This window comes from Nyctereutes procyonoides, unplaced genomic scaffold, assembly GCF_905146905.1.
Source record: "Nyctereutes procyonoides isolate TBG_1078 unplaced genomic scaffold, NYPRO_anot_genome, whole genome shotgun sequence".
NCBI classification, from domain to species: domain Eukaryota; kingdom Metazoa; phylum Chordata; class Mammalia; order Carnivora; family Canidae; genus Nyctereutes; species Nyctereutes procyonoides.
This window is the reverse complement of record NW_026575044.1, coordinates 27,936,233-27,952,879: the sequence shown is the minus strand read 5'-3', so window position 1 is coordinate 27,952,879 and position 16,647 is coordinate 27,936,233. Positions and strand designations below refer to the sequence as shown.

At 41.2% G+C, this 16,647-nt stretch overlaps 1 protein-coding gene across 22 annotated transcripts in view; it reads left to right on the top strand.

Moving 5' to 3' along the window:
• The window catches only part of DTNA (dystrobrevin alpha), a 354,043-nt gene that overhangs the window by 311,529 nt on the left and 25,867 nt on the right, over positions 1-16,647 (top strand). For all 22 annotated transcript variants that reach the window (XM_055323947.1, XM_055323949.1, XM_055323948.1 and 19 more), the window contains 2 exons: positions 2,085-2,182; positions 6,097-6,210. In XM_055323947.1, coding sequence (XP_055179922.1) covers positions 2,085-2,182; positions 6,097-6,210 — 212 coding nt within the window. The remainder of the gene's footprint in view (positions 1-2,084; positions 2,183-6,096; positions 6,211-16,647) is intronic.

Genomic DNA, 16,647 nt, shown 5'->3' with positions numbered 1-16,647 from the left:
AGGCAGGCGCTAAACCGCTGCGCCACCGAGGGATCCCAGATTGTGATTTTTTAAAAGTTGTTTAAAAACCAATTGAGGAATTTCTATAATGTACTGTAGAGCAAAGAAAGAAAGGGGCAGGGAACTATGCATAATCTGATCCTATTTTTATAAGACAATGACAGATTAAACCTTCATTAAACAAAAAATAAATAAATAAAAATTAAAAATTAAAAATTAAATTTAAAAAAATTAAAAAACCTTCATTAAACACACATGCATACACACACATATAAATACAGTGATTACATGTATATACATATGTAAATATACATATATATGTAAAAGTTGACTCTTATATGGAAATCTGAAAAACAGTCCATCTCTGTTATAAAAAATTTCTTATAAGAAATGTCGATATTGGGATCCCTGGGTGGCGCAGCGGTTTGGCGCCTGCCTTTGGCCCAGGGCGCAATCCTGGAGACCCGGGATCGGATCCCATGTCGGGCTTCTGGTGCATGGAGCCTGCTTCTCCCTCTGCCTGTGTCTCTGCCTCTCTCTCTCTCTGTGACTATCATAAATAAATAAAAATTAAAAAAAAAAGAAATGTCGATATTGTATAAAAGAACTCACTTAATAAAATAATAGTACTTTGATTTTACAACAAAAATACACATATAAATATACATATGTATATACATATGTAATCATATACCCATACTTTTATGTATATGTGTATATATATATATATATATATATATATATATAGCAAAAGCTATGACTGCATATATACCAGTTCTTAAAGCTGGCTGCCATGATCAGGAGTGATGAGTGGTATGGCATGAATGTGGGGGAAGGATGTATATACCCATCAATGTAAAATTAAATGCTAAAAGTGTGTTGATCAGGGCAGCCCAGGTGGCTCAGCGGTTTAGCACCACCTTCACCCAGTGATCCTGGAGACCTGGGATGGAGTCCCACGTCGGGCTCCCTGCATGGAGCCTGCTACTCCCTCTGCCTGTGTCTCTGCCTCTCTCCCTCTCTCTCTCTCATGAATAAATAATAAAATTAAAAAATAAAATAAAAGTGTGTTGACCAAAAAAAGGAAAGAAAATTGTATTAACTATGATTTTAAAACTATGAAATTTTTAGTTGTGCATTAGAGTGACTGAACAGTAATTTTAGAGAGTTGTCTCAACAGGGAAGTACTTTTTACACCCACCTGTATACTGAGAGAACTGTAGCAATGGAGACAGCACAAGCATGAAATAGATCCCAAAAACTTCAAGTCAGAAAGCTACAAAACGAGGGCACCTGGGTGACTCAGTTGATTGGGCATCAGACATTTGATTTCAGCTCAGGTCATGATCTTATGGTTGTGGAATCAAGCCCTGAGTCATGCTCCCTGCTCATTTTCTCCCTCTGCCTGTGTCTCTGCCTCTCTCTCTGTGTCTCTCATGAATAAATAAATAAAATCTTAAAAAAGAAAAAAAGAAAGTCAAGCTTTTAAAATTGGCACTGATTAAGTAAGTCTGCCTGAGAATCTCTCTCCCTCTGCCCCTCCACCCACTTGTTCTCTCTCTTTTTCACTCTCTCTCAAAAACATCTTTAAAAAAAAGAAGAAGAAAGCATGCCTGTGGGGGGCTCCCTCAGTTAAGCATCCAACTTTTAGTTTCAGCTCAGGTCCTAATCTCAGAGTCAAGAGATGGAGCCTGATACACTCAGTGGGGACTCTGCTTGGGATTCTTCTTCTCCTTCTGCCCCTCCCCACCCCCGCACCTGTGCGTGCGCGCTCATTCTCTCTCTCTCTCTCAAATAAATAAATAAAAATATTTTTAAAAAATTAAATTAAAAAAAAGAAAGCTACAAAACTTTTTCTGTGCTTTGTCTATTTGCCTGCCAAAGAATTCTATTCTGCTTTTCACTGCAGAGGTGTCCTCCAGATTCAGAAAGGTTGGTCCGTAAGAGATGAATGGCAATTTCATGTATTTACTTTTCTTTTTTTGATAGAAATAGTTTTTTCTTTCATGTCCTCATATCTCGTGATTCCCCATCTTCTCAAGCACATTCCCAATGTTTAATAGCATAAACCACATGTTTTACAGCAGCCGACTCAGCAGAGAAGTGCTCCTGACATCTCTTTCACCATTGATGCAAATAAGCAACAGAGGCAGCTGATTGCAGAGCTAGAAAACAAGAACAGGTAAGGCTTTTTAGACATGCTGGCATTTTTTATCAGAGTATGTGTTCACTGAAAGCTTGTAATTTTGCTTTAAAATATCCAGTTTTTTCAGCTCTGTGCATATTTAAAGGATGGTATCTTTAGTCAGTGATGTTGGCTTCTAAAAAAGCAGGTCTTTACATTTTAGATCTTTGAAAGCTTCATGTGACAGTATATATACAGTTCTGAGCTCTCGGTACAGTCAATGCTTTCTCTCTAGACAGCCTCATTTCCCTTGTACTCACATGCTTGCTTTTGTTCAGGAGCTGGCGCATACAGGAGGGCCCTCCTGAGTGCCATCCAGAGACAAATGGAAGGCTCTTTACGGAAGGTCCTTGTAAGGACCCCTGGCTAAAAGAGGCATTTGGATTGACACCACTGACCCCCAGTTGTTTAAGCCAAACACCTCCATGCCTAGTCCATTGGCAGGCTTTTCTTTATTCAGCACAGACTGATTCACAACTGACCATCACAGTATACCCCAAACTGTCCACTCCGTTTCTGCCATTACCACCAACCCAACCTGTCACTCTCACTGTATAAAACACAAGTCATTATCAGGTTATTTTTTGTTCAAAACCCATCAGAGGGTCTGACTAAAACCATCACAGTTTGACTAAAACCCACATTTCTTACCATGGTGTGACCTGGCCTTATTCCTGCCTACCTTTCCAGCCTCAGCAAACCCAGCTTATGACGTACCTGCTTCTTTCTTTCTTTACAGCCTCTGTACTCTGCTCTGTCAGCCTAGAGAGCTCTTCCTTACAGTCTCTGCATGGATGAGTCCTTCTCATCATTCAGGTCTCAGCTCATAGAACCAACCATCTACTCTTGCCCACAACCTCCTACATCAAGAACCTCTCTATCACAACTCCCTGTGTGTGTGTGTGTGTGTGTGTGTGAGAGAGAGAGAGAGAGAGAGAGAGAGAGAGAGAGAGGGAGGGAGGGAGAGAGAGAGAGATTTGATTATGATGCCATTGTTTGATAGTGATATCACCATCAAATAATTGCATCTATGTATTTCCTTTCTTTGTATTGTTTGTCTCCTCTGACTGAAGTGTAAATTCTTTGAGTACAGAGGTCATGCCATTGGTCCCTGGGTTCCAGAACCATTCGTTTAGGATGTTGTATAAGCTCAGTAAATATATACTGAGTGAGAAAATAATAAATAGTGGAGTTAGATCTCAAACTCAATACTGAGTAAGTCCACCATGGGAGCAACTTGTATGTTCTATATTTCTTAGAAGATCACCAAAATATCTTACCACTGGATCCTATTTTTAGACACTGATGTCACTTCTGACATCTACCTGAAAGATGACAAGATTGTAATTTTTGTTTCCTGCCTATAGAGTTTGACCTGAGAATTTGGGGATAAATGGTGAAAGTATTTTTTAAAGTTCCATGAACAAAAATTAAAAGGAAGGTTCAAACTTGGTTGGCACATTTTCACATTCTTAGAAGGAAAGAAAGACTAAAGTGAAATTCCCAAGCCCACAAATATCTTATCTTGGTTGTGGTGTTCACATGCTCTCTTATCTCTCCAAGCACCTTATTTTCCTCTCCAATCCTCTGCTTCCACTCAGGATGAGGAGAAATCAAGATTCCCCTTAAGGAAATACCCCAGGGATATCTGCCTCCATGGAGGATTCCAGAATCAGCAAGAAGCACCATGAATGTCCTAATGGCCCCAGCTGTCCTGTGCTTACCCCTCTTACTGCTTGTTTCCAAGATGTTTCTGGAATTGTACCCTCTGAATGCATGTGTTAGGACCAGAGGAAGAATTAAAAAATAGGAGTGAGAACAGAGGGCAGAAAGAGAAGTTCATCCTGTCCCTTAGTCCTTTCATGGTGCATAGAGTTCCCCACCCCATGCCTGAAGAGCATCTAGTCCATCCTGAACACATTTCTCTAAACCAGCGGCCTCATGCCCTCCAAAGATCCCAGAATCATGTCCTGGAAGCTTATCCAGGTCACATTCTGCATCATGGGAATTCACCCCAGGGATCCCGTGATCTCTAAGGTGACAACTCACTAATCAGATCTCTGAGCTTCAGAGGAGGACAGAGTTCCTCATTTCACTTTATGATTACCCTAGGTGATTTGTGGACATTCTAGCAATCATCTTAGTAGATAATGCTTCCTCATAGCACATTTGGAGGAGCCAGTTGGGATTGGTATTAGGAGTAGCAGGACTCTTTATATTACATCGCATAAGTCACAGCCTGCATAGGCTAGACCTGTCAGAGCAAGTACCAAAGACAGAGGGAGTCAGATACATACGAGCATTGAACCTGAGTTCAAATCACATCTACTGTTATTAAACTCAGGTGAGTCATTTAACTGGCCTGTGCTTTGATTTCCTTATTCGTGAAATGGATAATAGCAGTACCCACATATAAAATAATTTGTATGAGGATTAAATAAAATAAGATGAGAGAAGAGAGTTATAGTTTCCTGGGTAGAAACTAAGTACTCAATGCTCTTTACATATCTTACCATTATTTTCCTTATCAGAGCTGCTTCTCTCTTTCCCTCCTTAGGCTAAATGCTACATCATGGTTCTGTCATTGGAAATCAACAAGGAGAGTTAGTGGGATTCATAAAATATCAGGATGTTAGCCCTGGAGGAGATATTTGAAATCCAAGCTTACTGATTTTTCAGGCTGAGCTCTGTGGGATGCAGGGGCTCTGTTGAGGTGCCTGAAGATGTGGGGAGGGAAGGCTTAGGGCTCAGGTCTCACCCCCTTTCTTTCACCAGAGCAGCTTCCTTTTAACTATCTGATGTATTGAATTTCCGTAGAATATTTCTCTTAAAGAAAGTCTTCCACCATGGAACATCAAGGGGGACAGAAAAAGGTGGAAAACCATTGAATTATAGTTCAGTCTTCTCACTAGACCCACAAGAGGTAGCGACTGATAATTAGCTTCTCAACTCTGGTGTGTCTATGAAGCAGGCAGTTGTAAATCAGCCTTTCAGATGGAAAGCCATCCCCTTGCTCACCAAGTTCACCTTCCATTCCTTGGTGCTTTATTCTTATTTTTGTCTGTCTCTTGTGCATTTTGCTGGATGGGAGACTGACCCCTCCCCCAGGAATATGTGACTTGTCACCTTGCTTAATGGCTTCTAACTCATTTAGGGATAATTTGCCTTGTGTAGGTCACCTACCCTCTATGGCCGGCCTAACATTCACCTCAGTGCAGGGCAGCCAAGGCTCCAACATCAATAATAGACTGACACGTCTCACCCCTGACAGGGGTCACACCAAGTGCACTCTTATGTCATACAGTCAATTACAGTGAATTCTTTTAAAAGCACTTTCCTTCAAAGGCTATCCTCACTGAGATCCATTGTTAAGGCTGAAAATGTTAAGGAAAAGAAATTTTCCCTAACCATGGGCTTCTCAGATAAATTCAGTGAAAGGAATCTCATTTCTGGTGAAAGAATGGGGTTATTTAGTTTTGTGAAATGACCACCATTTATCCTTATCTTCCCTCCAAGCACCTCTTCCTTGGTAGCTGCAAGGCATTCCTGGCATCAGACCATGATCATAAATAATCGGAAGATACATTCTTGCTCCTAAGTAGCACGCTTTTACTGCAGCATTATATTACTTACTGGAGAGATTATGAGGTCCTGGCAAGACACTCAGCCTGATGGCTACAACAACATATGCAGAGTCTGACTGGATCTCAGAGCTGAGATCTCAGAGCTGACATCAGCCACCCCTGGCCCAGCAGCACCCATCTAGCCACAGCCAATACCCCGTGAGCACCGGTGGTTAGTGAGCCCTTCTTCTGCTCCAAAACATGGGACCACCCTGCCCAGATGTGAGTATCCTGGATATCCTGGAAGCTGACTGACCCTGGTTTCTTATCCTCTTCCTCTCTCCCAAGAGAAATCTTACAGGAGATCCAGAGGCTGCGGCTAGAACATGAACAAGCTTCTCAGCCCACTCCAGAGAAGGCTCAGCAAAACCCCACTCTGCTGGCAGAGCTCCGGCTCCTCAGGTAAGAAAGGGAGCCCACGGCCTCTGGGGGATGCAAGTGCCTGGGATCTTCAAACAGTCCAACAGCATCTAACCAGAAAACAATTCTAAGCTGCCATAGCTGCTGACTTATGTTTGCTTTTGCTATTCTTTTTTATTTTAATAGCACGTACCTAATTGCTGGTATTTGGGGATCTCAAGGAGATGCCGTTTCTATTTCCTTCTCTCATTTGACACAAAGAAGAGAAATGCACTCTTTAGAAACAAAATCTCTCATTGGAAAAAATGTGAACTCAACTCTTTCTTATTATTTGCACCATCAACAACAAGTTTATGATACAAGTGATCAACAAAACAAACATACATATACAGCTAAATAAACATCATAGTTTTATTTAACCTATAAAAAGGAGTCTGACTTTCTCTAAATCGTAGTCTCTAATAGCTTTACATGCAGGTCTTTAAAAAATAGACTTCATCCCTTCTTGCTCTGCAAATGAATTAAAACATCTGGTGTCATCTAGACTGGCACTGTAAAATATTTGAGTTTGAAAGGACCCTAGAAGGTCATCTGGTTCTACCCCTGAATTTCAGTGTACTTCTCAGATTCAGAAAGGTAGAGAGTAGCCAGAGGACCACAGCGCTCATGTGCAAATGGATGGGTGCCATGGACACCCATCAGGCTGCCTCAGCACAGTGCCTTGAATATGGCACATATGCAAACCTATTTGTGTAGGAAACATAAGCATAAATTCAAAGACATTGCCTCATTGAAATGTCATATTTCACAAGACACCTTCAGTTAGCAAATATGATTTTCTTTCCATCTTCTGATTTGGGTACCAAGTACATTCCAGGTATACCTAACTCTGAGGCACACTTTTTATAGTAAGTACAGATGCTTCTTCTCAGAAACCCTTGTCAGAATTAGAGTGCTGTTTACTTCTTCCACATAAAATACTAAATTAAGCAAGTTTTGTATGGCTCTGTGTGGATTTTACCATGGATGTTTCTGAGGGTTCCATCCCAACCCTGCTCTTCAGACATGCTAACATCTGGACACCACAGCACACCTAGCCCAGGCTGCAGGCCCTGCTTGCTCTCAGCTAGGCTCCGTTCTCACTCTCCCCAGGCCTGTGTATCTGGCCAGATGGCAGACCCACCAAAGTGGGTGGGTTATGGAACCTGTAATTTGTGGGAGCTGCTTGATGTGATAAGATCACATCATACTTTGAAATAACAAAATAGTTTAGCAGAAGAAATAGAAATCCTTCCTTTTCAAACAATATAATCTCTGGTCCTACCTTCAGGGAGATATATTGAAATCCTTGCACATCCTACTACACCATCGCCCAGAAGGGATGAAAATGGAAAGAAGGAAAATTGATATTTCATATCATCATCCTCAAAGGCATGTAAAAGTAAATGCCTGCTTGAGAGAATCTTGCCTAATAGGATTATGTGTGCCCTCCAGGCTCACAAGTTGCAAGGCTAACGTACACAGAAATATAACTGAATACACCAACTTGGAAATAGAGCCATCATTCATCTACACATCAAGGTACCTTGTCTCCACCTGAAATGTTTTTTATACCTCTTCCATTGATTGTCCCATTCTCTGTTGGAGGCATGATGACTAGAAATTTTTTATAAATATTTTCATCAGATCCCCTCAGCATTTGCTTTCTAAAGTATTTGGTTCCGTTTGGATGATACAACATCTTGATGTTCCTTGATCACTGATGACAGTTTTCCAACTGATATTTCTTCCCTCTTGATATTGCTATCTTGGGATAGACTGATAATTCTAACCACCCTCCTGGCCCTGACTTGTGGGCACTTCCATAGTCTCAGCGAAACCCAAACCTATGCTAAGGAGTATGGCTCTATGAGAAACTTCGGTATTTTGGGTGCTTACAAACAGTGGCCCATACCTGAGGCTAGAGGCCTGAGGCCTGAGACACCTAAATCCCAACATACTTGCTTGCTTGACTCGATATCCAACACATTTCTTCCACCTGCATATTCCTGTAGATACTTATAAACCAGTTATTTGGTGCGAAGCACTGGTACAGTTTAGGGATTTTACAGATACCCTGACATCCCAGATTAAGAAACCTCCTTTGAGTATTCTAACTTTTATTCTTCAGTCATTTCAGACACCAGAACAATGACCTCTTGCACAATTACTTTGACTTTGGTTCACATCAGGGGGTGGCCATGTGAATCAGCCACAGGAACCCTTTGATAGAGATCTCCATCCATTGCAGCCTGCCTGGGTCTCTTATTGCAGAACCAACAGGAGAAGTTTATTTCAGTGGGGAATAGACAAGGGGGCAAAAGAGCAGAGCTCTGCTTTTCATGAATTCACAGTTTATTTATATCTTAAGAACACTATGACCTTTCTAAATAATCACTTTTCCATTTTCACATTAGCCACAAGAAAGCTGAGAGCCAAGTTTGCAACCCAGATCTGGCAGCTCAATGAGATTAGATGATGGGCATTTCTATGAACTAATCTGACACTTCCTATGCACTAAGCTCTATATACACTGTCCCAGGTAATTACTGTAACAAAGCCGGGAGATGGACACTATTATTATACTCTTTTATAGATATGGAAACTGAGATTCACAGAAGCTAAAAAATGTGTCCAAGATTCCACACAATGAGTAGCACATTTGGATTCCATCTCCTTTTCTTAGGTCTTAATGATCTCCTGCTGGACTGGTATTACTCAATTGATTCCTGGCCTCAGGAATCAGATGCTGCTATCAGATTTAGGTTTCCTCATTTTATTCACTATTCATTTAATTCACTCAGCAGATATTTATAAAATGCAGTATTCCCAGAATTGAGTTGAAAAGATACTGTCCTGGTCTCATAAAATGTGTGGTCCAGTAGGAAAATGACGTAAATAACCACACAAATAAGAACATAATTATAAACTAAGGTAAGTGCTGTAAGGAATCTTCCTTTTAAATAGAGGCATAATTATCAAACCTGCCCTTCACTGCAGTCAGAAAAGGCTACTGTGAAGAAGGATTGTTTGAGTTAAAGTATAAAAGATGAATCTAGAGGGAATGGGGATTAAAGGGAGCAGAGGGGCTGGACCAGCTGATAAAGGGCCTCCTGGAAGAGGGAGACCAGATGTACGAAGACCAAATGGCAGAAGTGAATCCAGCACTTTTTTAGGAACTGAAAGTTCTATATGCCTAGAATGCAGTGAGTGAAGGGGTGAGTGGTAAGAGATGGAACTAAAGATGTAGGTAGGAGTAGACCATGATGCTCAAGACCATCTTGAAGATATTGCTGTTAATCCTATAACAGGAAGCCACTGAAGGATGATAGTTATAACGCAGTGGGTTAGATTGTAAAGTCAGACTCCCATAAACTACTCCAGTATTAAGCTTTCCTAATAACATCAAGAATACAAGCAATCAGGAAGCACAGATGAAGCAGAGAAAGGTCTGGAACATTCCATATGGTCCCTGAGGTCTTTCCTTTCTACAGTTGTGTAGAGGTTTTTTTTGTTTGTTTTTTATTTATGATAGTCACAGAGAGAGAGAGGGGGGCAGAGACACAGGCAGAGGGAGAAGCAGGCTCCATGCACCGGGAGCCCGACGTGGGATTCGATCCCGGGTCTCCAGGATCGCGCCCAGGGCCAAAGGCAGGCGCTAAACCTCTGCGCCACCCAGGGATCCCCTGTGTAGAGTTTTTGAGGGAAATTTTGCAAGTTCATCTAGCAAGCCTTCCTTAAATTTCCAACACCATTTGGAACTGGGTGTCGGGATCCCTGGGTGGCGCAGCGGTTTGGCGCCTGCCTTTGGCCCACGGCGTGATCCTGGAGACCCGGGATCGAATCCCACGTTGGGCTCCCGGTGCATGGAGCCTGCTTCTCCCTCTGCCTATGTCTCTGCCTCTCTCTCTTTCTCTCTCTGTGACTATCATAAATAAATATATATAAAAAAAAAAGGAACTGGGTGTCTTCTCTGGTATTACCATAGACAGCAATTTGTTCATATTTTTATTGTGTGCTCACCGTCATTGTTTTGAACTGATTTGTTTCTCCTCCTCTTACACCCAAGGACAAAAACCTACTCATTATTTTATTTACAGTGTCTTAAAACAAAAATGCTAAATGGATGTTTGTGGGATGAATGGATAAGCTGTAAGACTATATAGGGATAGCTACAGAACTGTTTGCAAAGCAAATACCATCCTGTAGAATGAAGAAAACATTTAGTGAAGCAACTAACTTCACACTACAAATCTCAAGGGGAGAAAAAATATAATTTCCTTATCTATACCTTGCCAAAAAAAAATAAACATCTCATTTTACACCCCCCCCCCAAATTGCATTCTTTTCAACGTATATAAAATTATTCTTGGAGAAAACTTGCTAATATAAGATGACTTTTTTTGTTCTATTAATTAAAGATGAAAGTGTAATCTCCGGTGCAAGTCTGTGGTTTAATAGACCAGTTTAATTTTTAAATTATTTTTGGGAAACAACATAAAGTTGAGTACTTTTTGTTTTACCCTAAAGTGACGTATTTTTAAAACTACCATCTTCACCTCTCATAGCAGTGTTATGAATGACAGCATATTTTTTAACTTTTTACTTTGAAACAATGTTAAGCCTACAAAAGTTGTAAGAATATTACAATGAATGTCCTATACTTCACCTAGAATTGCATCTTGCCGCACCCATTTCTATCTCCTTCTATATGTTAACATATAACCATTACATACACATTTTTGATGAGCTATTTGAAAGTTGCAGATATCATAACCCTTTACCCCTAAGTACTGCTGTGTATGTTTCCTACATAAAAATGTATTCTCATATACATGTCATGTATAACCATGACACCGTCATCAAATTCAGGCAAATTAATATTGATGTTTCTTATTATCTAATAGACAATCTATATTAAAATTTTTGTTAAACTTTTATATTAAAATCTATATTAAATATTTAATCTATATTAAAATTTTGCCTGTTGTCCCAACATTGTCCTAAGAGAAAGTGGGGGGGTGTTGTTTTAAGATTTTATTTTATTTTATTTTATTTTTTTTGTTTCCAGAGTTTTTTTTTATTTTTATAAATTAATTTTTATTGGTGTTCAATTTACCAACATACAGAATAACACCCAGTGCTCATCCCGTCAAGTGTACCCCTCAGTGCCCGTCACCCATTCACCCCACCCCCCACCCTCCTCCCCCTCCACCACCCCTAGTTCATTTCCCAGAGTTAGAAGTCTTTATGTTCTGTCTCCCTTTCTGATATTTCTCACACATTTCTTCTCCCTTCCCTTATATTCCCTTTCACTATTATTCATATTCCCCAAATGAATGAGAACATACACTGTTTGTCCTTCTCCGGTTACTGTGGCCAAGTTCAAAAAGGGTGTTGCCTGAGTTCTCCTCTGGGATTTTGATGGAATCTTGTCTCACATTTAGATCTTTCATCTATTTTGAGTTTATCTTTGTGTATGGTGCAAGAGAGTGGTCCAGTTTCATTCTTCTGCATGTGGATGTCCAATTTTCCCAGCACCATTTATTGAAGAGACTGTCTTTCTTCCAATGGATAGTCTTTCCTCCTTTATCGAATATTAGTTGACCATAAAGTTCAGGGTCCACTTCTGGGTTCTCTGTTCTGTTCCATTGATCTATATGTCTGTTTTTGTGCCAGTACCACACTGTCTTGATGAACACAGCTTTGTAGTACAACCTGAAATCTGGCATTGTGATGCCCCCAGATATGGTTTTCTTTTTTAAAATTCCCCTGGCTGTTTGGGGTCTTTTCTGATTCCACACAAATCTTAAAATAATTTGTTCTAAGTCTCTGAAGAAAGTCCATGGTATTTTGATAGGGATTGCATTATACGTGTAAATTGCCCTGGGTAACATTGACATTTTCACAGTATTAATTCTGCCAATCCATGAGCATGGAATATTTTTCCATCTCTTTGTGTCTTCCTCAATTTCTTTCAGAAGTGTTCTATAGTTTTTAGGGTATATTTTGAGAACCATTTGAATGGTAAATGGTTCTCCAACCTTTTATTTTCAGGTTGTAGGTGTCCTTCTGTCTAAAATGAGTCTCTTGTAGACAGCAAATAGATGGGTCCTGCTTTTTTATCCAGTCTGAAACCCTGCGCCTTTTGATGGGGTCATTAAGCCCATTCACGTTCAGAGTTACTATTGACAGATATGAGTTTAGTGTCATCATGATATCTATTTAGTCCTTGTTTTTGTGGATTGTTCCACTGAACTTCTTAAAGGGGAGTTTTAAGAGTCCCCCTTAAAATTTCTTGCAGAGCTGGTTTGGAGGTCACATATTCTTTCAGTTCCTGCCTGTCTTGGAAGCTCTTTATCTCTCCTTCCATTTTGAATGAGAGCCTTGCTGGATAAAGTATTCTTGGTTGCATGTTCTTCTCATTTAGGACCCTGAATATATCCTGCCAGCCCTTTCTGGCCTGCCACGTCTCTGTGGAGAGGTCTGCTGTTACCCTAATATTCCTCCCCATGAAAGTCAGGGACTTCTTGTCTCTTGCTGCTTTAAGGATCTTCTCTTTATCTTTGGAATTTGCAAGCTTCACTATTAAATGTCGAGGTGTTGAACGGTTTTTATTGATTTTAGGGGGGGATCTCTCTATTTCCTGGATCTGAATGCCTGTTTCCCTTCCCAGATTGGGAAAGTTTTCAGCTAGGATTTGTTCAAATACATATTCTGGCCCTCTGTCCCTTTCTGCGCCCTCGGGAACCCCAATTAAACGTAGGTTTTTCTTCCTTAGGGTGTCATTTAATTCCCTTAATCTGTCTTCATGGTCCTTTAATTGTTTGTCTCTTTTTTCCTCAGTTTCCCTCTTTGCCATTAACTTGTCTTCTATGTCACTCACTCGTTCTTCCACCTCGTTAACCCTCGTCGTTAGGACTTCTAGTTTGGATTGCATCTCATTCAATTGATTTTTAATTTCTGCCTGATTGGATCTAAATTCTGCAGTCATGAAGTCTCGTGAGTCCTTAATGCTTTTTTCTAGAGCCACCAGTAGCTGTATAATGGTGCTTCTGAATTGGCTTTCTGACATTGAAGTGTAATCCAGATTTTGTAACTCTGCGGGAGAGAGGGTTGTTTCTGATTCTTTCTTTCGAGGTGAGGTTTTCCTTCTAGTCATTTTGCTCAGTGCAGAGTGGCCAAAAACAAGTTGTATTGGAACACGGGGGAGTATCACTGGTCCGTCCAGCTGGTCTTCTGGGGGAGGGGCCTGCTGTGCTGATTCTCAGGTGTTAGCACTTGGGGGAGCTGCTCTGCCCCTGCCTGCTGCAGGGCTCAGCGGGGGTTGTTTACCCCGTCAGGCCCCAGGAGGAACAGCCGCAGTTGCTATGGCAACTCTGGAAGCCTGGATTCAGCCTCCACAGGAACTACGGGGCTCGGGGCTCTCGGTTCTCCGTCTGCAGGGCCTGGAGGCTCCGGGGCGGGGCCGCTGATCTGCTCAGCTCGGGGCAGGAGCGTCCTCGCTGTCTCGGGCCCTCCCGGCCTCTGCCTGTCCCAGGGGGAGGCCGGATCCTGGGCTGTGTCCCGGCGCCCTGTGCTCCGGGGCCTGCGCTGTTGGATTCGCGCTCCCGCCCCGCAGCCCCCTCCGCGGAGCCGCCGCCCGAGCCCCTCCGAGCTGCTCCGGTCGGTCCCTCCGTGCGCGCTGCAGCCCTTAGGGAGCTCGGCGCACTCTCCCGGGGCGCAGGTGTCTGTTAGTGTCCCAGGGAGCCCGAGGGCATCCCCGCCCTCCTGGGTCCTGCTCCAACTCCCTGCGAGCCCCTTTCCGCCCGCCCGGGAAGGTTGGTGCAGCTCCTGCTCCTCCGGGACGGGGCTCTCCTGTCCTGGGGACACTCGCCCCGGCCTCAGCCCGGCTCCTCGCGGGGCCCCTCCCCCTCGGAGGCCTTTTGTTCCTTTATCTCTTTTTCCCCGTCTTCCTACCTTGATAGAAGCGCGGACTCTTCTCACTGTAGCATTCCAGCTGGTCTCTCTTTACATCTCAGGCCGAATTCGTAGATTTTCAGGATGGTTTGAAGGTTATCTAGGTAATTTGGTGGGGACAGGTGATTTGGGGACCCTGCTCTTCCGCCATCTTGCCCCTCCCCCTGTTTTAAGATTTTAAAAGAGACACAGCATAAGTGGGAGAGGCAAAGGGGACAGAGAGAGAGAGAGAATCTCAGACAGACCCCATGCTGAGCTCAGAGGCCCACATGGGGCTGGGTTCCAGGACCTTGAGATCATGACCCAAGTTGAAACCAAGGGTCAGACACTTAATTGACTGTGCCACCCAGGCACCCCAAGAGAAAGTAGGTTTTAACACACATGCAAAATTACAAATAATCAGGCATATTCTCAGAATAAAAGGCATTCCTTTAGAGCTATATTACATTAAGTTCCATAAAAATAAAATCACTACTTAGTCTTTATTTTCCTGTTCCTACTTGGAACCATGGAAGCTATACCACAAATTTGTTAATCAGCCCCACATCTGGTAGCCACTTATAGAGAAGATTAAATGAATACTTACAGAGAAGATGAAATAAAGACATTATTAAGTGAATTTTTTAAAAAATTGAATTTAATCAAATGCATGAAAGGGTAGATGTTGTGTTTTGAAAGATTACTACTAAGAAAAAAGTATGAACAACTTTTTTTAATGTTGATTAATTCCAAATTAATACCAGTTTAACTTTCTCTCATAGTTTTTAGATGCCTTTCTTAATATTTCTTACCTACAGTATTAGAATTTTACTTCAGCCCTCTTCACAAAGTGCTCCTATGACCAGAAACCCAAAAATTACAGAGCAGTATCTAGAAGAGAACTAGAAATACATTACTGGAAATACAGAGCAGTATCTATCCTTCTACCAAGTCCTATCGTGCGTATATTTGGAACACGATGTGCAGACAAGGTCAAAGATAAAACAGCTAGTGGATTTGTCATTGAAGGACATTTTTGAATGGAGCAAGTCTTTCAAAATTAGGATGTTGCAGCCCTAGAAGAAAAAGACTAAAATAAGATACCATTAAAGTCTATAAAATCATGATGTTCTTTGTCCTTCGGGATTCAGGACAGAGGCGATTGTACAGAAAATCAAAGGACGAAATAAATGCTCTGGGAGCAACCCTTAGGTGGCAATGAAGGCCAAAAATACAAATATATTCAAAAAGGGTTGAGATGTATTTATAAATTTTAAATTCATAAATCATTAGAGAAAGCCCATATCAAAGCAAATTAGAAATGTTTCCTTAATATCTGTAACCTGTCCTCCCACAAAGTATCCTTCAATCAGATGAGTCATTGACCTACGTCATTGTGCCATTTTTATATTGTCAGTTTTTCATTTGAGTCTATGCTATAGCTCCACTTAATATTGTACCAATACCATTGAGACTAGGCATATCCATTCATATGTTAACCTATGGCTAAAGAATCTACACATTTTAAAAATATAAGTTACAGTATCTCAAACTCAGACAGAAGCCTTTGGGGCAAGGGAAAAAATTGCATATGTATTATTCACTAGTTATCATGAAATAATAGATTTGAAATTGACTTGAAAAGTATACAGAGACATCAGAAATGTGAACCATTAATATTCTTCCCCATATGATTTCATTTCTTTCCTCTCTTTTAAAGGTATTTTTGGTACATCTTCATGTCAATATAAATGATAGAGTAGAGATTGTCCTTTGTGGTTTCCATTCCTGTTGACAATTTAATAGAAGTTCTGCAAAAGAAACAAAATTAAACAAACACAAATCTGGGATCCCTGGGTGGCCCAGTGGTTTAGCGCCTGCCTTTGGCCCAGGGCGCGATCCTGGAGACCGGGGATCGAATCCCACGTCGGGCTCCCGGTGCATCGAGCCTGTTTCTCCCTCTGCCTGTGTCTCTGCCTCTCTCTCTCTCTCTCTGTGACTATCGTAAATAAATTAATTAATTAATTAAAAAATAAAATAAAAAAAAAATTCTTTAAAAAAAAAAAACAAACACAAATCTTATAGGTTATTTCCAGTTAGAACAACTGTGTAGGAACTCCTTTATTCTCACTTCACTTTATATATAAAGTCAAATCCAAATCAGAAAACTTAAATTGACTATAAAAACTCTGTAGTACGAATATGTCACCTCTGAAAGTCACCACATTGCATACTAAGAATGGAAGAAATGAAAAATAAACTTTTAAAATCCAATTTCCAATTACTAAGGTAATCAGTGTTTCCTCTGAGATTTACAAAAGGGTCCTTGGGTTTGGAGGATCTATGGGATTGACCTTTTTCAATGACAGTTTGGTTTTTGTTTGTTGTCTCAGGGAGCCCAATGGCAAGGGGCAGCAATATGCAATAGGATTTTAATTCTATTTTAGTATGACTTCTAACAAACAAATGTACACCCCATGTTCATTCGACAATGTTTCCCTG